General features: G+C 38.2%; 1 protein-coding gene across 1 annotated transcript; it reads right to left on the bottom strand.

The window, feature by feature from the left end:
• Positions 1-18,709: 18,709 nt before the first annotated feature.
• nkx2-1 (NK2 homeobox 1) lies at positions 18,710-21,118 on the bottom strand. The gene is made up of 2 exons (XM_006798792.3): positions 20,577-21,118; positions 18,710-19,957 (listed from the first exon to the last, which is right to left on the bottom strand). The coding sequence occupies exons 1-2, from the start codon at positions 20,941-20,943 to the stop codon at positions 19,281-19,283; spliced, it is 1,044 nt and encodes a 347-aa protein (XP_006798855.1). The 5' UTR covers positions 20,944-21,118; the 3' UTR covers positions 18,710-19,280.
• Positions 21,119-23,136: the final 2,018 nt, after the last annotated feature.

Raw genomic sequence — 23,136 nt, 5'->3', positions numbered from 1 at the left:
ATTGTATGACTTGTATTCTCTACCTGAAAACAAGCCTGTAAGTAGTGCCACATCTGGAACATATTATTAAATGCCCAAAGATGTCCAGTCTCTGAACTTTCTCTTTTAACGTCTTTTAAAGCATGTTTTAAATCATTTATTCTCTGTTGTCTTATGGCACGTTTATCTGTCTAATTTTATTTTCACTATATGTTTAGAGTGCCAGTTCTTATATATTTGTATGACCTGCAATTTGTATTACGTTTATTTTAAAACACTGTGAAAGCAGTCTCCCCGTCTACTGAACTCACTCAAATGTGCCGTTAACTGTATTCTCAGTCACTTACTTTTCAAACAGGCGAAAGAATGGTCACTCAATTATAAAGATATTGTCCCTCTGACCGCAGTGGACTGTGCAGCAGGGCATTGGGATGGGAACCTGGTTACAATGGCGTATTTTTCTGTGTTGAGTGACTGTGGGAAAATCTCCCTCCTCTATTCAGACATTTTTCCCTTCTTTTCATATAATGAGGAGAGAGACTGATGAAGGAAACAACAGAAAAAGAACAATTACAGGCAAAGAGAAGGCACAACCACTCAGAACTCAATAATGCTCTTTAGGAGGGTTAATCATTTTAGGAAGGGGTCTGAAGACAAGCCTTTTTACTTTAATTCATGTCTGAGGTGATATTTTCCCCCCCAAAACAGGAAGGAACTGTAACACTTGACATGGTTTGACATGCTGAGCTATTGCTGAATGTTCCCACACAGCAAGGCGCTCAGAAATTAAAAAACTGCTCATTTAATTTGGCTGGCTTCAGACCAAAGAGCTGTTTATTCTTCTAACGGGGAAGAGTTGTGATTTAAGGCATTTATATGAGCCATTAAAAAAACATGATAGCCTACTTGAGCTCAGTGTTTTTACATTTAGCTATATTTACATTTTGAAACCAAAACTAAGTATTACAGATATTCACAATCTTTAAATGTCACCTTTTCCTCTAATATGTTCCTACATCTTAAAAAGAATTTTAGAGGATTAAAAAAAACAGTGGTTGAAGAAGTATTTACAAGTACCACAGCCTAAAAATATATTGTTCATGCACAACGGCCTTAGTCATTGTTGGCTTACACTGTGGGGTCATTATTACTGATGCATCAACATAAGTAGTACTGTATTTATCTAATTGGCTGAAAATAAGGTACAGCAAACTGATTTAAATGCACTAACTTGTTTCCAGAGAATGATTTGACCTCGGGTTTTTCTTGCTGTTATTAAATCATATTAATTGTAGATTCCTAACATAACATTAGAATTTATAACCATTTATTAAGTATTTATGCACTGCTTGTAAATGCTAAAGCCATTATAGAGAATTGCTAAAAAGTGTTACAAGGATACCTTAATGGTTCTTTGTGCAACTTAATAAGATTTTTTTTTCTTTGCTTTACAAGAATGTGGTCTTGGCAGGCAGAGGGAATTTGTGCTATACAGGAAATAAGGTGGTCCTAGTGTTAGAGGGAAGTGAGTGAAGAGGGATTGTTGCTGCCTCTTGCCTCAGCCACATCAGCCACCTGCAGGAAAGTAAAAAGGTCCGCTTTTGAGCCTGTCTGCTGCACGGTGGCAGATTATGTTGACAGAGCATGAGACGGAGTAAAGGCCAGACATGAGGATCAGGAGAAAGAGGCAGCACAATGTAAAGAGCGAAGTGGATTGCAGTAAGAAGGTTTTGTCTCATTTCCACCAGAGAGGAATAATTAAAAGTATTCCTTTCTTGTGAGTTTGGGACCAAGCTTCCCACAGATCAGCTCATTACGTACTGCTTTTAAGTAATAAAAAGATATATGTGGAAACAAATGTAAATTTTGCAGAAAAAATGTTTTTTAAAAAAAGACTAGTCATGGTGCTGGATTTGAGAGTGATTTCAGTAGCTTTTTACAGACTTTTTCTGAACTGCTTTGGCACATTACTTGCAACACTTTTGGAATTCTTAGTTCTGAAGATGTGCATGAACTGTAAAGGTAAAATGTTTATGTACTGTTGTCTTCTATGTCCACTCATATAGTGGAAATCACTGGGCTGCCACTTTTGTCCACTTGGTCACAGATTCCCACTGAACTCCTAATCCTCCCTATGAAGTGTAACAGGGGAAGAACTGCTTTGTTTGGTAGACCCATCAACTGCAGTTCTCTTTCTATTTGCTGTTGTTTCTCCTTGTTACACTGCCACACATCCTCGCTTGTCTCCCTATACTAACGCTATTGTCCCAGAAAAAGGTTTATTTGGGCTCCTACTAGTTCATAAACTGTTGTAAATCTATATCTATATACAAGCATTTATACATATATAATTATATGGACTTTTACATGTGATGGCTTATACAAAGAAATAATGCTATTATATTTTGGAGAATAAAACTTTTCAGTTGATAGAAACACTTTTTTTTTTAAACACAAATACATTTTTTTTTAAATTTTTTTTACACTAGACAACTAGTCATTAGACTTTGCTTTTAGGTGCTTTGGAGTCCTCCCACCGTCCAAAGCTGTACTTGTTAATTGGTGTGGATGTAAGAGTGTGTGGTTGTCTGTCTCTCTGCTGACCCGGTGATGGAGTGGTGACCTGCCGAGGATGTTCTCTGCCTCTATTCCCACTCACCCCAGGACCTAGAATTGTGTGATACCAACACGTTCGGGCTGGTGATACAGTATTGACAATAGTACCATGTTTATCGGGTTTAAGTTTATGATTATCGACATAGTTTAGGATGCAAGTCAATTACCATTAGTTAACTGGCAACAAAAATAGTAAATTAGTAAATTCAAATTTTTTATTTGTATAGCACTTTTCACGATAAATATCACAAAATGCTTCACAATGAAAATAATAAAACATAAAAACATGTAGTCCACAGATCTCGAGCTCAAAGGGAGCTTGAAAGCACTGTCATGAAAGCTCTGTCTCCTTAGTTTTTTTTGTCTTGTGTGCTGCACAGCTAGCAGATCCTAATCTCATGACCCCAGGGACCTGCAGGGGATGTATGCATGTAAAGGCTCACTGATGTGCACTGTTGCTCAATAATGCAGGGCTCTAAAAGTCAAAAAACAAAATCTTAAAGCAGACTCTCAAGTTAACTGGGAGCTAGTGGAACTAAATTAGCAACAGTGAGAGGTGGGAGGCGAGTGACTTGGAAGACTTATTCAAAAGTTTCGTGGCAGCATTCTGAACCACTTGCAAATGTTCGAAAGAGGTTTTGTTAAGACATGTGAACAATGAATATAAATAATCCAGATGTGATGAAATAAAGACATGACTAAATCAGAGTATGACACAGTGGAGCTCAGCTTAGCAATATTTCTTAAGTGATAAAAGCAAGCGTGAACCAGATATTTAACATTAGCAAAGTTAAAGCTGAATCAAAGTGTTCTATAGACATTTTGGCAAATGTAGCAAGTGTAACTACAATTTCCATCAGAAATGTGTTCAGGGCACAAAAAAGGACTTTTATTTTCTCCTGGAAAATTTTCAGCCATCCAGCTGATAATAAAATCTAACCAACTAGACAACTATTTAACTTAGAAACAGCTTGAAGCTTAAAACAGATATATAACAAGATGTCATCTGCATAGAGTGATAAGAAATTTTAAATTATGCTGAAAAGGGACTAGATATAAGAAAAAAAGAAAAGGCCCCAAAACAGTACCTTGCAGCACACACTATAGGCAAGAGAACTGGAAAAACATCTTTACTTGGAAGCAGCTACAGGAATTATTCAGAATCTTTTTCCTGCTTACACTAAGGGAAACCCAGCTCTTCATAATTCATTGTGAGTTAGCAATGCAATGTGATGCAGCCTCAACTAAAAGTTAGCCACAAGGGACAGGGAGGTAAGTTATTGCTTTAAGCCACTTCTGATTGTGAAGAGCATTAATAATATGGACAAAGTGTTAAGGATCCTCATGAAGTTATTAATTGGCTTTTACTGCTGTGCACTGCTGTTTCTGCCACATTTAGTCTACAATCACAAGAGAAAGATGTAAGTCTATACCAGCACTCAAGCTCTTTCCTGTGCGTTTGCTTAATCAGCTTAATACAGGTCAATTTGAATGTTATGGAGCAATTCAAGAGGTCTGGTGTTTGATCAGTGTTCATATACGGTTTTACCTTCTTTTTTTCAAATGTAGCTTTTAACAGCTTTATCAGAACACAATAGAAATTGTTTCATGGTAGTTTATCAAGTGAAACTTAATGATTCCAGCTGAGCAAGCATTTGGTGACAGTGCAGAGGAAGAACTCCTCTAACAAGAAGAAACCTGTTGCATGACCAAATCCAGGGAAGGCTGCCTGTAATGAATAGGATGAGTGGAGAAAATATCAGTATTGAAAAACAGAAAATAACCACCAAGCCTTGGTGAGCCAGTAAGCTTAGATCAGAAATATTCAGATAGAGAGCCAGACTTAGAAAGGCACAGAGATAGTGAGAAAAACAGAGAGAATACAAAGTTAATTAAATGAGAGCAGCAGTACTGGATGATGGAGGTCAACCAGGAACTGGGTCCTGTAGCAGCATAGTCAGGAGCTGCCAGCTCTAAGCTTTGCTTCAAAAGTAGAAAGGGTTTCTGACCCTTAAATCAAACCTGGTTCAACAGGGGATCAGTTTAAAAACACAACGAAGCTTAGTCATTAAGGGAATTAATTTTATTTTTATTTCTGGAAGATGAATTTGATCTTTATTGCTAGTTCTGATCAGTACTGATTTTGGATCGCTGCCAGGCTTTTATGGGGTTATTCTGATAAGGAATTAGAATAGGGAAGTAAAACATGTGTAGACTACTTTTCAGCATCACTCTGACAGAGGATAGTCCTAACTTTGACAAGGTATAAGGCCTAAGGATATATTTTTTTAAAATAATATACAATATTTAATGAAATGTTCTGCTCATAAATGCTCACAATAAAAACAGATGCCATGGTAATGCCAACCAGAGTAACTGTTTTCAAGGTCTTAAAAACAAAACTTCTTGATTTAGAAATTAAAAAGTTTACAATTCACAATGTTCTTATAGTTCAATGGATTTACTTGGTCTGATTTACAGGTAAAAGTAAATTTTTGGGTAATGTGAAAAGTATTGGCTCTACCATAGATCCTTGAGGAACTCCATGACTAACTTCTGCATGTGGAGAGGAGTAAACATGAGAAAACTGGAATCTAGTGAACAAAATTAAGATTATGGATAAAACAGTGGGAGTTTTGAGTGAAGTTCACCCGTGAAGCCGTGATGAAGTTGCCATTCTCAAGAGAATGTTAAAGTTACCCACTATAATTTATGTGTAATAGCACTATTCTGAGAATTTTAGATAAAAACCAGAGTATAGGCCTGGAGGATAATACACAATCCAGTTGTTTTTTCCATTTTAGTTTTCAAATTAGTTTTAGTCTAGTAACCAAGGAGATGTTTGGTTAATTAAGAGCATTTCTTTCATTCTTTCAATTAATGAATTACTCTTACAGTAGTTATTTGTAGTAATGAACCTACAGAGACTGTTACTTCACTAGCAGTTTCTAAACAGATGCAATTTAAGAATATGTATTATAGTCTGGCAATACATAGTCACTAACTATTACAGTCACAATGAAAGCTACAGCTATGACTACAGCTGTGAAATGTATGTAGTGGAATATAAAATTGCACCAGTACTGTACTTAAGTAAATGCAGCCAATTACATTTCACTACTGGTTGGGTTTCATACTTATAAAAGTCTGACCAAGTCACCAGTGGCAACTTAGTCCACCTACATTGTCCTTAACGCAGCTGAGACAGTAGTCAGCAGAGCCTAAATGGCTGAAGTGAAGAGCGGTGAGTCAGAGTGCTTCAATCACTCAGCAGTCTTTCCCTGAGAGGCTGTATGTAGATAGTTCCCTTGTTATTATGTCTTCGGTTAGAGCTATGGAAACGTGTCCGAATCATATTCGTGTGCGCCTTAACACTTAACATGAGATATCTGTCATGAATAATGATAGAGAAAGCATAAAGGAAAGTGATGTTGTAGTGGGGATGCACAATGTTTCTGAGGATCACCAGCAATTTTAGTAGAAGCCCTGCATGTACAGCTGGTGGAAAAAGTATTCCAATTCTCAAGTAAAGGTACAAAACTACGCCTCTTAATCAAAATGTACATATAGTACAAATGTTTCAAATGTAACAGGATTCATTATTCATCTCAATAAAACCACCAGTGTGGTTTTTTAAGTCATTTTGAATCTTTTTTCTAATAGACCTACTTCTTATGTACCATTGTAAAGTTTTAAATGAATGGGATGGAGCTAATATGGGTGAATGGGTTTTTATCTGTAGAGCTTAGAGATAATGGTTCAAAAAAGTGAAAAATATCCCGTGGGCAGCAATTAAAAGGGTGAAAATGCCTTGTTGATGTCACTGTAGATTCCTATGCAACCAAACAAGCTATGCAGAAGAGCATCTCTGAATGCACACATTCAACGTTGAATCAGATGGGGTACAGCAGAAGAGCACACTGTGTTCCACTCCTCTCAGAACAGGAAAATGAGGGTAAAATCCACATAAGCTCAAAAAATTGCACAAAAGAAGACTGGAAAAATACAACCTGGCCTCATGAGTCTTAATTTTTGCAACATTTGGAAGGTAGAGTTGTAAACAACATGAAAGCTTAAATCCATTCTGCTATCAATATCACCAGTTCAGGCTGCTGCTGGTGGTGTAATTGTGTGGCAGATATTTTTCTGGTACACTTTGGGCCCTTTAGCACCAACTGAATATTTTTTAAACACTGCAGCCTACCTGAGTATTGTTGCTGACCATGCTCATCCCTTTATGAGCACAGTGTGCCCATCCTCAAATGGCTGATTCCAGCAGGATAATGCACCATGTCAGAAAACTCTAATCATGTCAAACTTGTTTCTTGAACATGAGAATGAATTTACTGTACTCAAATGGCCTCAACAGTTACCACATTTTAATCCAGTAGAGCAGCTTTAGGATGCAATAGAACAAGACATTTGCATTGTGAATGAGCAGCTGAAATCTGCAACAACTGTGTGATGCTACCATGTCAATACGTACCAAAATCGTCCTTGCTGAGTCTGCCATGAAGAATTAAGGAAGTTCTGAAAGCAAAGGGGGGCAAAACTGATATATGTGTCACAGGGTAACTAATGAAGTGGCTGGCTTATTACTAAATTATAGGTAGTGTTATTCCATAAATATTTATATGTTGTTTGCTTTTATGGATACTTAAAAGAAAGGTTGGTTTTTTTTGTACAAAGTTGGTTACAAATGCAGAAATGGTACATGAAGAGCATGGACTTGGTTAAAACAACACACTAATTTTTTGTGTTTTGGATGTCAGATGTCCACATCACTGTTCCCTTTAAGCTGAGCACGTGAGCAATCGTGCACTGCTGACACAGTCTCCGCGCACTGAAAAATAGCGATATAAAATAAATACATGTTTTTACTTTTACTCCAATTCAGGCTGGATCTTTTTTTTGTGCGCAGCGCAGATTTTCTGTGTGGGGAGACCGTGTCAGCAGCGCGCGATTGCTCACACGCACAGCTTAGAGGGAACACATGTATAATAAATTAAAATTTGTATCTAAAATGCAGTGAAAGTGAAATGGAAAAGTAAACAAGTACTTTTTATTAAAGAAATATACTTTGCATCTTTTCATTGTTGTTACTTGTTTGGATTGATCCTGCTAGGAATTGAAAGAGCAGTGACAAAATAATTCTGTAACACTGAAAAGAAACCCAACTAAAAATGTGTTACTTTTCACTCAGTTCCCAGGTAATGCACCTAATCTCAGTCTGCAACTCTGTCTCCCTGCGGGCCTGTAAATACATCCTACCATATTACTCCCCCATTCCCCATTGCATGACACCATCCCTGCCCCCACCTTCAGCTGACTGCACCTGTCACCTGGGGGCCTCTGCCTACATTCAGGATCAATTTACATAACCTCATTTAGCAGTTCACAAATCAGAGCCATTAAGAGCTACTAACAGGAACCAAGGGTTCTAATTTAGCTTGCCTTTCACAGTGGGAAAATTGTTCAGTTCAGGCCTACAAATAAAGATTCAGGTCTTGGCTTTGATTGTTGATTGTGATGGTAAATGTACAGATGATTAGAACAGATTTTCTCCCTGTATTGATTTCCTGCCAAAACACAGCAGGCACTGGTCCTGTACTGGGAAACCACAAGAAGAGGTGAGTGCTAAAGAGTTTGTGGCAGACATTGATATGTACATATATTAAGCATTTTAAGTATAATGCATTTAATAAAATCATTATAACGGCCTCATTTTTTGGCATGGCTGGAGGTGCACTTACATGTATTAGTAGTTGTGCTCGTTATTGCATGTTAAAAAAAATGTTGAAATGATTTTCTGGAAACGAAAAATTAATCAGGGATTTGAGGATTTATTCAAAATGACAGTGTATTTACAGTAACCTAGCACTGTCATTTCTCTTTGCACATTAGACAATATCCCTCAAATTTTAGCTGAACAATAATTTGAAGACTAAAATGTGTTTATTTACATTTGTGTGGCAACGTGACAGTAGCAAAACCAATTCAGAGTGGTGAATAGCTGAAGTCAAGAGCTGAAAAATTATTTTCAATCTGCAATCAATTTGGCAAAGATGGGGCTCATGGAATAAAGAGGCTGATTCAGATTTCCACTCGTTCAACACTGAACTTGGTGGTACGGCATTGTGAATGTGGGATTTTAGGGAGCAATTTTTTTTTTTTTTGGGGGGGGGACGGGACGACGACATGTTTAATTAATCAACAAATCAGCACTCTCCTCACTAGCGTTCCAGGCCCATATGTTTGCACTTCACACTGTAGGATAAGGAGGAGGCTCCATAAGAGATGCATCCAGCCGCCTACAGATTTTGTCTACTGCTGCTGCAAAATGTGATTGCATAACATCAGTCATCAGCAGGCAGATAAGAGCTTCAATAACAGTAGGCCCATAGAGTTGGCAAGGTTCAGACCATGTGTGATGAAAGACCCAGACACATGCATTGACTGTATAAAAGCTTTGGGGGTCAAGTCACACAAAAATGAAAATGTTTATGATGTGTGATTCAGTAAAGTGGCCCTGTCCAGCTTCGGTCCAGCTCATTTTTAGTCGTTTCACTTGAGGATAATTTATTACAAGTGTGCAGAGCAGGTCTATGTGGGGGTTGGGATTTAGCAGAATGGTGCTTGAAAATGCTATAGCAACCAACAAGAGGTTGTGGGCCTTTGGTAAAAGCAACTCAGATTGTGGAAAAAAAGGAGATAAGATAGCATGCTGATTGTGAGAGTGAAACATGACATTTCCACATAACACTCTATTAAAAAACACAGTTTCGTCTGTTTTTTAAGCAAATAGGCAGGCTAAACTAAATGAGAGTGAATATAAGTGTTGTACAAATTGCCTTTTGATGATTAGAACCAACACAGAGTTTTTAAGGTATTTAAATTGAGCTCAAGCATGACTTTCATACAGTTTTAGCTCAGAATAAATCGTTCAGCAGATGGACTTACTGAGGCAGCTTGACTCAAACTCCTTTCCCCCCCTAAAAAGTCCCAGCCTGAGTCAGATTAAATGCTAACAAGAAGTTGGACCCAAGCCATTCCCTTGTCCATCACTCCTTAAAAAAGGGACAAGGGGAGAGACAACTGTTGTTGGTGTGTAGCCTAGACGAATTACTTTTAATGAACATGTAATTAATGGAAATAGACTGAACGGTTTCAAAGCAAACAACGATTCTAATTGATTTGCATTTTCCCTTTTTGGGCTCTCCGATTCCTTTTGTCAGGCCTTTCTATTGATTACCCGCTATGTGTATCGCTCCGCATGTGTTTTCCTTCATTAAGAGATAACGGGTTCCTGATTACTCCCATCCCTGGGTTTAATGTTGCTTAATGTCTACTTTGTTCCCGTGTCATGTCGGAGGGCAGCGAGAATAATGAGAGAGTGGGTGGGCCGTGATTGGCCTGCAGTAAGGCAATAGTGTTTTGGACGCCGGCTGCAAGGGGATCAGTGAAGAGGTTAAAAAAGCAGAACCTTTAGGGCTGGCTGAAGCGCAGCGTGTGGCCCCTGAGTCCGATTCACTCTCACTTACACTGCTGTTTTCTGTTAAACTGCCATTTGACTATCAACACCTGACACCCCTATATTGAGCTGCCTGTCAGCCTGACATCCATGAAATGTGTGTTATAGGCTTTTTTCTTTCCCCCGACTAAGTGTTTAACATAAATGCGCTGCCATGCAGCTTCTCTTTGGGGATTAGGATATAAACCCCCATTCTGTCGATTTCCGTTCATTTACCCTGTAAATTGACCAAGTAAGAAACCACATAGCCTATATCCTACTGAGCAATTCAGCCACCGGAATAACATACAGTGACAATTGGCCAAAAAGGAGAACTACCGCGTTGTGAACAGAATTGCATGTTAGCTAATTGTTAATTTAAGCGGCTCGCAGTGGCTAATTATGTCGGCACAGCCAAGCCATTTGCATGATGGACCAGCCACCTGCCTGAAGGCGCTGCCAGGGCAAACTATATAATTACTGAACAGCAGTGGGGCAATTTTTGACTGTCGCCCCTTTTGTGTCACATGAATTCCTCGTAATGACATATTTCATTAGGGGGGCAAATATCACCCCTCCTCCTGTAGCCGAACAAAACATGCAAGTCTCAACAGGTCCTAATATACAGGACCTATTTACATCCACCTCCACCCCGTGTTTTTATTAACCTGTAGTTATGTGCGTCTTTACTGTGAGTTAAATGGACGCGCTGTGCCTTTTCTCAGCTCGGCTCATATAGACTGTGCTCTGGTTAAAAGGGACCATGGCTTTTCTTAAAGTGATTGCAGCCTGAACTCATTAAGCTGTCAAATGTCCAGGCTTTGGGATCTTGATTGCTTATTGTGTAGCAACATTCAAGGAATTTTTTTTTCAGTCTGCAAAGAGACGCAGCCTACCCCACCATTCACTCACACAGGAGAATGGACTGACTGCTGGATTATCCATGGATTCAGTGCGGTTTAATCAAGTTGTCCCTCTTTACTGAGAGCATATGGGAAGTTTCATTCATTTTATGCTTTAAGTTTTCACGTTAGGCATGTGTGTTAAGCCTTTAATGCTTACTGGGCAAAGCAAAAAAGAAAAATCAGGGTAACTGGTTTCGACTTTTAAGGTTTCTTACCTGAAAATGTTACATAGAGCTCTGGAAGAACTATTCATAGCAGTGGCACATATAACAATACCAGATACAAAAAAGAAAGCTTAGTATTGGTTAAAAATTGTAAAAATAAATAAATAAAATAAAGTATGGTTAAAAGTAGGTAGACTCATTATACCTATCAGCTGAGAATTGCTATCATTAATTTTTATTTGGATGAAGTACTCCCAATGCTGTAGGTGGTCAGTGGTAACTGCAGTGATGAGTAGTCACTAAACAGAAGCTGTTTTTACTAAAATCTTAATTTGTAAATTGTAGCTTTCAAATCAGTTTAGAAGAGTAATAGAAAACAGAGCTCGGAGTAAGCCCATGTATCTTTACATTTACATATAGATATTGAGTATATCCACTTGGTTACTCTGCAGCACTCCTTTTAATATTGCGTAACATCCTTTATAAACTAAACACACTTTTTTGTGTTAATTCCTCTAAAAAATGTTATTATAGCCTATAATTCATAAGTGCTCTCATATTTATAGCATGCAAATCAATTTAAATTCACTTTAGGTCTCACTATTTGAAAGGGATAGCCTTGGACTATTCAAACCTTCATTAAATGGAGAAGTTATTGCTGCAGGCGTATAGAGCGAGCAGCGGCACCCGGGTCGGTCTGGAGGGTCTGGTGTTAACGGGGTTAGTGATGGCTCGTTGGTTTCTAAAGGACTCCTGCTGGTACTGTACACAGACATGACAACTCCGCTTTAGTCTGGTCTCATTTAATTGGCATGTTTAACAGGAACACACACAGCGTGGGCGCGCACACCAGCTCACTCGTTTACTTGAATTTCTATCCTGATGAGGACCTTCCACACAGAGACTTAAGTCTCAATCCAGCCTTATTCTTATCCACATTTCTGTCAAATGTCAAAAGTATGTTTACATTTATGTGGTGTTGGGTGAGTGCACAAAACAAACATATTTCAGACTGTTACTTTTGGACAAACACACAAGTAGAGTAGTTTTGAAGGTATGGAGAGTTGATGAAACAATTCATGTATTGTGCCATACAAAACTGGGTTGGTTTATGATGCTTGGATATGAACCTGCTCATTTTGTCTTTTGGATTAAAAAAAAAACTATACCCACTCAGGTCATAAAGGATGGCAGTAACCTTGCAGTGTTTATAAGATCCTCTCCTGAAATAAGCTCATACAGACCCATGAAAGCAGGCCAGGGCCTATTCTGAAGGACAGGGGAACTAAGGACCATGGCCAAAATATAGTTCGGAGGATTTTAACAGTACTTGTAAATAGGTATTTTTTTTAGCGATGGAAGGGTGGGGAATGTCTAAAAAACTTAAAGTTTAAAGAAAATTAACAATTTATTGTTGTAAAGTATAAAGACTGATCAAAACATTTCTTTTTTTTTTGTTTCTAAGTGTCTTAAGTGCACATGTGTAAAAATATGCTGTGAATGTTTTTTTCCCAAGTTTGCACAATATTAAGTAATTAAATAAGAGCATTAGTATTAAGTGTTTGTAGTACGTGTTTTATAAACTGCTTTTCACAAACAAGCAGTCACAAAGCACTGTACAACAAAACAGCATGCAATAAATAAGAAAATTAAGTGCTGTAATGGCAATACAAAAGTTAAGACACAGAATAAAGTTTACTAGTTAATAAAGTAAAGTAGCTTAAAAAGTATCAGCAAAGTCAGTTAAGCAAAAAAAAAAAAAGTGTTTTATTTTATCAATACATTTTTATCAATATTTAGAGGGTTCTATAATATCAACAAGAGAGATATGTAACAAGAGAATGGAAATCAGGTGACACTGCTTCTAAACATGGTCACTGAATACGAGGTATAATGTCCACTGTTTAAGTTAAATCCAACTAGATCCTGGTGTCCAGTGCTACTCATAATGCCAATTTCTACAGCCCGAAATCCTTAGCCTATTACTTATTATTCTTTTTCTGCTCCAAGTCTATTCTAATTTTATGGCTACTTACATTAAAAACTCCTAATGTATCTTGAACTTAAGCCGAACTGGGTCTTCTATGGATACAGGTAGAAAATGATTTCATTAGTTTAGATGAAGAGAGCCTACGGTTAACATGTGACACCCACACTGCCTGCCCTCCAACAGCAGATATAACCGTGTTATTGCACATAACTAAGATTTCATTTTTGTAACAGATTTTCCTTTCACTTTAAAACTATCAATAATATAAGAAACTTAACCACCTGCTATTTTATAACATTTAGTTTGTTGGTGTTTGTTGCTGATTTCAAGTTTAACCTTTGGCTTGTAGTATGTCCTCAGTGTGAATCTACATAAATAAGTTGTGGGTATGCATTCCTGTCTAAATAACAAGTCAGAAATAAGTAAGTACACAGAGGTTAGATTTAATTTCTAATATTTTCAAGAACAATCGTCCTTATTTAATAAGCTAGTGAAATAAAATGCTTTCCTTTTATTTATCTGATCTGGGCAAACTGAATATGTATCATCTATTAAACATGCATTTGTAGCTTTATTAGAAATTCTCTTTCACCGTTGCTCAGTTTGGGCATTCAGGTTTTCTGTGGCCAGAACTGGTTGATATAATCCAACTCTGACAAAGAAATATATGCAGTATCACTGTTTCCCTTTTACTTTACAAATTGTCTGTGTAAGCTTAGAAATCAGAACAAATTACAGTTTCTAAGTCCTACTCTGTGTCAGTTTTTAAAATGATTTATTTGCTTTCTGTAAAACAACAAAAACAACAAATTCAATATTTTATAAAATTATCTAAACGAACATAATTTGTGGCAACCACTACCATCATAAAAAATGGCACGTGACCACATGAAGCTTCTGTTTTGGGAGGTTTCAATATGTTGGTATGTGTATTTTGATTTTAAGCATCCTACAATTTGTTTACATTTCTAAAATCGAATTTGTCTAGATCTAATTTTTTAACCTCTTGTCCTACTCTGGCAATGGAGGTGCAGAGGCCAGCACTCCCCTTTAGATTTCTTAATATAAGATGATTGCTAATCTGCACCCCCTTTTTATAGACCCCATCCTCATGTTGTTTCATTTAGAAAAACCAAACCAAACAATATAAAACAAACAATAAAAAAAAAAAAAATCAAAACTGACACTCTTTTTGACGGTGACTTTAACATCTATGCAGATGACACTCTCCTTACAATCAATTACCTTAATGAAAAAAACATGTTAAATCTACAAAACCTAAGAGCCTGGTGATGATTTAGCCGAAATCTCTTATGCAAGAACTCTGAATAAGTTTTTTCCAGACAATTTAAAGTGCTTTACTTATTTTGATGTTATTACAAAATGATCAGGAACAAGTGAAATATGAATCTAAATGTTTCAGTGTCATGTCTAATCCAAATACAGAATTTTGCATACAAATTTATTAGTATTTAGAAATTCTGCACCCCACTGTAAATAGTGTAACATACCTGGGACTTTTTCTTTTACTTACTTCAATAATTTCAAAGGAGAAATGAATTTTTGTTGATCACTTTAGGGAATGTTTTTAATTGTGATTTTGATTGTTTTATATAGATTACTCAATTAAATTATGAAATTCTAGAAATGTTTTTATCCTTTTTGCATTGAGAGGTTTGAACAAAGTTACTTCTTGAAATTTTACAGTGGCAGCACTGGGATTCACGACAACGTCCAACATGAGAAATGCAACTTAACCATCTGCAAAATTCTCTGCCTTAATTGTCCTTGAGGAATATGTTGAACCCCAGCTGCCAAACATGATTAATTTACAGACTTCTTTTTTTACTCGTGCAAAAATATACGAGAACATCTATTTACAAGTTTCGTCGGTTTTTGGGTTGTGCATGAAGTCCATTAAGTATTGAATTGAAAAGTCGTGTGATTTGTGCCGTTTTCTTTTCTTTTTCTTTTTTTCTTTCTTTCTTTCTTTCGTTTTGGGTTTTTTTTTTTTTTTTTTTTTTTTTTTTACCCAAGCAGTATTATTAAAATGAAGATAAATTGCAGCCAGTCTCAGGGAAATTTTTCTCAAAAGAAACAAAGCCAACACCGAAGATATATAAAATGCGCTTTGTTCATCAGAGGGAGGGATAAAGAAAGACTCCACTCAGCGAGCTCTGAATGCTGCATTTCATGCCTTCAACAATTATGCTGAAAGGTCAAGTATTACAGCATCTTGTGTTCCGCTTTGCATGCAAAGTATTTCAGTTCGCAAATGACCCTCGTTTGCGCTCTTTGCACAATGGCTCGAAGAAGCAGATAAACGTAGCACAATTAAAGATTTTTGCTGCTAGCTCACAATAACATTTACCAAGGGGGGTGATTGCATTTGCTGTGTAATTGTCCTATTTGTAATCCTCATGAATGCTTGGGCCTGCTGCAATGATATGTTTAGGAACTTAAGAAAGAAGAACGAGAGTGGCTGTATTTAAAAAGAACAGTTTTCATATATACATATAGATTTATAAGATTATACAACTACTAATATGAAAATGCATTTTTTGAGTATATTTTATGTAATAAATGCAGACTTTGTGGTCATTTTTCATTTTCCCGTTGACGTATTCTTTTCAGCACCGTGGACAGCACCCGTGTCATCATTAACATCTAAATCAGAAGAAAAGCAACTAAACGCACTACAAACACTTACTTAGCATATTATTATTATTATTATTATTATTATTATTATTATTATTATTATTATTAGTTTATGTGAAATTCAAATAATTATTGGAGCACTTCTTACTGCCGAGAATAGGCCACGCCATCGTCACATACTAAGCAGTATGTATGTCAGGAATCACACACCAGTGAACAAAATCACCAACGACTCACTAGTTTTTGCTTAATGATTGCAGGTCTGTTAATATTAATAGGTAATCTACGTGAGCATTACTCTTATTTGAATTTTTCCCAATATAAAAAAAATAACTTTTGAAAACTGTTTTGTAAGTTGTAGTTTTAGAACAAATTAAAAAAAAAACAAAAAAACCCAAAAAAAAAACAAGCTACTGATAACTGCCCTGCAAGGCTCACTGTATCTAACTAGTTAACTAGTTAGCTGTGAGGCTGTCTCTTTACCGCGATGTCAATATTTGTTGGGTTTAATATAAAGAATCTAATAAAATGCTTAATGTGCTCTGAAAAGAAATCCACAATTTATACATTTTGAGGAAAAATTAAAATAAAAGTTAAAGAGACCCCAGCCCCCGCTTTTATTTCATTTCTGAAGCTATATACATATATATATACATTTTGTCCTCCTCAACTTTAAATTGAGTATTGACTATGTACTACTGATACACTGGGTCCCCGGTGAATGAAATTCAGCAACTAGTCACTAACTCAAATATGATTACCTTGAGATTAGAGACTAATTGCTTGGGGTTCATGAAGACAGCCCACAATAAAGGCAGGAAGACTTGAGAAGTTGCACTGTGGGTTTCTACAAAAGAGAGCGATGAGAGCACACACGTTTCCAACAAGTCATTCTCAACAGCTACAAGCTGCACACAAAGACCACACACCGCGCCAAAGACATGTTAATGTAATCCCAAAGTTCTCACTTCTCTCCCGAACAAAACCTGCTCTGCAAAATACCTAATAGAAGATAGTTTCTGATGCTGGTAAGATTTCACTTAAAGTCTCTAAAATTGCTTTTCTAGGGGCTGCCTGGTGCCCTTAAACTGTATCTTTCTCTGGCTTCAAGGGAAAGCCCAACTGCGTGCTTGGAAAAGAGACGGACTTGAGTTTAGTGCCTAATTTTTTTGAACATCACATTTTTATACGATAATACTGACTGAATATGTTTTTGGATTTTAAATACAAAGTTGTAGAAAATCAGTTCACGTTCTTGCATTTGTATTAACATTAGCCCCCATTAAGCAAAAAGCACTGCTGAGCCCCAGTTCTCTGAGTGTTTTGCAGAATTTGTGGTAAAATGGGACTTATGCAAAAGTCACATAAACAACTTGTGGTCCAGTTGTGGACTAAGGCTTCTAACTGTACTATATGAGCCGCATGTACTTTGGCCACCGATGCATACGGCAAGTATCAGAAAAAATAGAGAATATTAAAAAATAAAAAACAAAAAAACCCAAAACATAATGGTCACCTCGGGCGTCAAATAAAGACTAGGTCTGAATAGCTGGGTGACTTTGGAAAACAGTAGTATGTGAATAGTTGAGTACATTCCGGTCTAGAAATAAAGAAGTTTCCATATAATTAATAAAATTGCAGGAATTAAAAGTGCAGCAGGACCGGAAAAGTCAGATAGGCAAATGGAAGGAAAAATTTACTTTGGTTGGACCATGTGGAGTAAAGATCAATTATCTCAAGACAACGGATAAACATCCAGAGAAGTTTTATTAAAGTGTATGCTTTAAATCCTCACTTATTTCAGGCAGCATCAGGAATGAAAGCGAGTAGAAGCCTAGAAGCTGGAAGATTTAAAAAAAAAAAAAAAAAAAAGCTTTAAAGATAAATTATTATCATTACGTATCCAGACTGAAAGGCTCTGAAATTATAGCTTTATGACACATGACAGCGCTAATTTGAAAACAACTTACCCTGGTCAAGCCATAACCGAAAATCGCCCATCATTAACCCCGTCGCTTAGCTACCACATTGTTTACTGTTTAAGACCTATATCTCTGTTAGGTGGCAGGAGAATAGTCTCTAATGATTATTATACCTTTTATTTACCGAACCCTACAACTAAAGGAAAATAAATTACAGCTTGCGTTCTTTATTTTGAAAATAAAGATATCTCCAAGTGTCAAACATCCCACAGGGTTAAAAAAATCTACAGTCTAATATTTAACATATATAAATATATGTGTGGAGACAGGTTTGTTTTTAATGCCCGACACAAACAGCCTGTTTCCTTTCAATTCGCGGATTGATTATTGATGAACCATCTGATAGCCCCGCGCCAACAGTTCACCTCACGAGTCTTTTGAGAAGAATACGGCGCTGTTTGGCGAGGGATTTCATCGATAAGCTGCCCTTTGAGCAGCGTTTGTGTTTGATGTTGGGAGTCGAGGGACCTTACCTTTCTGACTCACGCCGAGAGAAAACACACATACAGAAAGAGAAAAGAAAAAAGCACATAAAGGCTCAGTTTACTCTGCAGGGCATGCTTGTGTGAGTTGCAGCCATGAAACGATAAGCCTGCGAGGTATGTGATTTAGCAGGAGAAAAAACAGGGGGTGGGGGTGAAATAGGCCCCAGTATTTACTGTCATGTCAGAACTAACGTGGCATTTGGTTATTTTTTTCCACATTCTGACATATCTGAACATATTTTTGAAAACTTCTAGTTGCTTGTTCTTTCTGCATTTTATCTGCAAAAAACTAATAATAATAATAATAATAATAATAATAATAATAATAATAATAATAATAATAATAATAATAACCCTGCTGTTTTGTTGTCTTTACCTAAATAATTATTTAATTTCACAACAAAGTTTAACTGTTTGGGTTCCATAATTTATTAATAGGACTGTTTTGCTGTAAGTCAAATATCTATATAAGTTACAAAGAAATAAAACGTACAAATACCAGTGAAACGACAACAAACCGGCAATAGCGTCAAAAACTTTGTACAACAAATAGCTAAAATTCAAACCTTTTACTGAAATATACAAGCTAGATCTACGGCTTACATTAAATTCTATTATGAATCAGAGTCATCACATTTGTGTTTGAGGAGGGAAATTTAAGAGCACCCAGCAGTCCTGCAGTCTATCTGCGTCCCTGTTTCGGGTTTAGTTATCCCAACTATGGGGCCTATTTGACTGCTGATTCTTCCTTTGTGTCAATATAATTTACATAAATAAATCCCAAGACTTTTACATCCGCAGTTTGTGAACAAGTGTTTCTTCCACAAGAGTCACACTTCCTTTCGAAATGGGGAGGAGAAAAAATTCAAGAAGAGCTGCGTCGGTTTCACTCGGTTCTTGTTCAAGTGCGCACATTTACAATGCCGAGCATTAACATAAAAATGTCTTTTCTTTTTTAAAATGAGATTTAAATCATAGCCGGCGCCTCTTGTCACCATGTCCTGCCGTATAACAGGGCTGAACACTGCAAGGCCGAGCCGTACTCTGCGCCGGGGGAGTTGAGGTGGGAGAGGCCGGCCACTTGGCTCTGAAGTGAGGGCGGACTGGAGGAGTGCTGCGCCAAGTCTGGAGAGTGACCTGTGCTTCCCACCTGCTGGCTCTGATGCTGGCCGAGGCCGGACGTGTTGTTAGACATAATCATGACATTGCCCCCTTGCTGGTGGTGCGTCTGAGCGGAGGATGTGGGCGTGTGGCCGCTGCCTTGGCACGGCTTCCCATCCTTTACCAGCACCGGCACAGCTACTCTCCGAGGTGACTGCTGCTGCTGTTGTTGGCAGGAGCCGCTCTCCTGCTGCATCTGCTGCTGGGAGGCTTTGTCTTTTGCCTGCCTCTTCATTTTATACCGGTGATTCTGGAACCAGATTTTCACCTGGGTCGGGGTGAGGTGGATCATACTTGCCAGGTGTTCCCTCTCCGGCGCCGACAGGTATTTCTGCTGCTTGAAGCGTCGCTCCAGCTCGTACACCTGCGCCTGGGAGAACAGCACTCGCCTCTTTCTCCTCGGTGTGGTTGACAGAGAGCCCATGCCTTTACCCACGTCTGCCAGGGAACTGAGACTGCCCATGCTGCCCATGTTCATCCCGGACGATGAGCCCATGAAGCGGGAAACTGAGGGGGGGGGGGAAATAATTGTAATTAAATTTATTTTTTAAAAAGTTATATTCTCGCATTACATAGAGACATTTATATGGAGAGAAAATTTAGTATGGACAAATATCATTTGCAGATGCAAAATCAACAATGTTACTCAATTATCAGCTTTTTATAAATCTTCACGGGTCTCAAAAAAGCAGACACTTTTATTTACAACACCTAAAACTCAAAAGTGTCAAAGTCAAAGCGTGTTCATAAAGTGACGAACTACATCGACCAAATTTAAGGAGCCGCTCATAAATGACAGCAAAGCTGTTACTGCTGGATGAGTGTGAAAGCCCTGAAGGAAAACGGTTCCATTATTTTTCTGTCGTGAGAATCTTTACAAATGTTGAAATCTGTGGATTAAAAACTTGAATATTTGCGCGATTTCTGCCCCTCCCTAATGATAACATCTAAAGTACCGAAACTTGAAAAATGCCAATTTTGTGCCGAAAAACGTAAAGATTATAAAAACTGTACTGCAACTCCTAAAACACAGCACCGCGAAACATCCGCAAAAATATGGATTTCAGCTCAATGCGGACTGTGATAACTCCAAGCTGGAGTCAAGGAACAGGTGCAGGATACTCACTGGTGGAAAAACGCGGATCTGGGTTGGCTCCGTACCAGCCGGTTGCCGTGGCGCTGCCCCTCATGCCGTCTTGGTAAGACGGCAGGTCGCCCATGTTGCCCAGGTTGCCGTTACAGTAGCCCCCCATGGCCGTGTGTGACAGCTGAGAAACACCTGCCGCAGTCATGTGGTAAGCCGCAGACACAGTCCCATTATGGCCCATGTGGTGCTGCTGCATCGCCGCCTGTGAGACTTGCGGCTGCCGGTAAGAAGTGAGAGGTGCCCCCAAGTTGTTATTCTCCATACTTACTTTCTTATAGCTCTCCTCAAGGGGACTCAAGATATCGGAAACAGAAAAAGGAGTCGTATGCTTAGGGCTCATCGACATTGTTCTGGGGCTGGAGAGGGAGAAATTAGAAGGCAAGGCAATCTCTCCTTCTGCCTTTTTTTTTTTTTTTTTTTTTTGGCCAAAGCCCCTCTGCTTCCTGTTGTCTCAACGTCGATCCTGGTAGATGAACACGTAAGAGAGCGCCTCAAGTCCGCCTTAATTGGATTGAGTGGGAGCTCGGTGCTGGCTTTGGTTTGTTTTAGCTGGGTGCCAGGTTTAAGGCTACCATCAGAGGCGGGGCATCGCCAACAATACAAAACAGCTCTAGCCTCCTTTCGTCGAGCGTAATTTCATTTACAAGACATGTGCTCCCCTCCCACTAACAATAACATAAGCACCGTACATGATCATAAATGTTCATCCCCGAGACTGCAAGCGGTGTCCGAGCACGCTGCAGCTGCTGCATGTGTGGAGTTTGGGACTTGTTGATGTTGCTGATGAACACGTGGCTGCACCTTGAGATTGCAGTGACCACAATACACTTTATTAACTGTAGTGATGTTTACGAGGGCCTCTTGATGAAAGGAGGCCTATATGGACTTGAGAGTTGGAGAACCACTCCTCAGTTGAACTACTGACTTTTAATGGCCATGAGAGGCCTCCAGTGATTGCAGGATTGTTTGTGTTATGCCTTATCGTACTCAGACATGCAAAAGTGCACTTGCGCGGAGGGAAAATGACTGATACTGATAAGTAAATAAATACACATCCGCGTGTTAAGTGGCTGCGTAAATGATTAACCCCCCTCGTTTTTTTCTTTTTTTCCTTTTGATATCATTGGACGCAAGGAGCGCATTACCTAAATTCAGATGCACACACTCGTCTAAGAGACCCAGTGAAAAAAAATTGAGTCTGGAGTAGGAGAGGCTCTCATGCGAAGTTAACGGCGTTCAAATAGCTACTCTCCTGCAGCACAACGCCAGGTAGCCCTCAGTAGCATCTTGCCTTAATACTCAAGGAGGCATTACCGTTTAACCCAATCATATCTCATTTGTAAAATTTTGTATGTTTGCATGAGAAAATATTTTTTAAAAGCCTTTTGGTGCCTCTAAGTTCAGTTTTAGGTGGAAATCTCCTCTTCACAAACAATATATATATATATATATATATATATATATATATATATATATATATATATATATATATATGACTATTATCATTATCATTATTATTATTATTTAGGATTATTTTAGCTATAAATCAATATCTTACGTATAGGTTACAAATCCCACGCATTTATAAAATTACACCGAATATAACAAATAGGCGAATTAAAATCGATGCAGTAACTTCTACTTACACAGTCTGTGGATGCCTTGAGCCTGTGCACACATTAAACAGATAAAACAGCTGATAATGTAGAGGTCTTGTGGGGCGGTCTAACGTCAGGTGCCAGATGCCGCAGAAGTCTGCGCCTGCAGACTCAAACCATCTCACCTACAGGAATTAAGGAAACACAGCGTCTTCTGGTGGCAACCCCGCTTGGCCGTTGCGCTGTGATCTCCTTCACTCCGCTGTGATTCTAAATGTTTTTGGGTTTTTTTAAATTACATGATATAATATTTGCTTGTTTGTCATTGTAAGAATGGCGCAGTAAAGGCAAAGACCTGCCAAACGGGAGCTAGGGTCAGCGCCGTGAGTGTGTAGCCTGCAGTGGCATACAGATCACTGCCAGTTTGTCTCGGGAATCACCAGTTCTGCTATTTTCCTGGCTTGTGAATATTTCACGGCTGCCTGCATGTCCTTGCAGGATAATCTGCGCTCTATTTACAGCCCACTAGTCCAATTTAAGGAGCCCCCACAATATACATATCAAAACAATTCAATCCATTCTATTCCAAAACAACCTAATCCAATCTTTAATGAAGCAATATTGTCATATAGTCCAAGACTAAATGTTACAGCTGCAATAAATTGTTCGGATGATAGCCGCGGTGCGGGTGCATAATCGCAGGCAATTAAAATTACAGCATCTTTCTGCATCCAAGGTAAATCTTGCTTATGCATTCCTTAATTACGGAATTTCGCAAGACATTCTTAATCATCTAAATCAGTACTTTTTTCTTGTTCTGGCACACAGTTATTACGGCCAATTAGTGGCAATTAGTTCAAATGTTCCGACTAATTCCTCACAATAATAAGGACACTTTGAAGTGGCGGGTATGAGGCTACCGAGCCTTTGTTACTGAGGCT

This window comes from Neolamprologus brichardi, chromosome 19 (genome assembly GCF_056152115.1).
Source record: "Neolamprologus brichardi isolate AB-2024 chromosome 19, ASM5615211v1, whole genome shotgun sequence".
NCBI classification, from domain to species: Eukaryota; Metazoa; Chordata; class Actinopteri; order Cichliformes; family Cichlidae; genus Neolamprologus; species Neolamprologus brichardi.
This window is presented reverse-complemented; position numbering and strand designations above follow the sequence as displayed.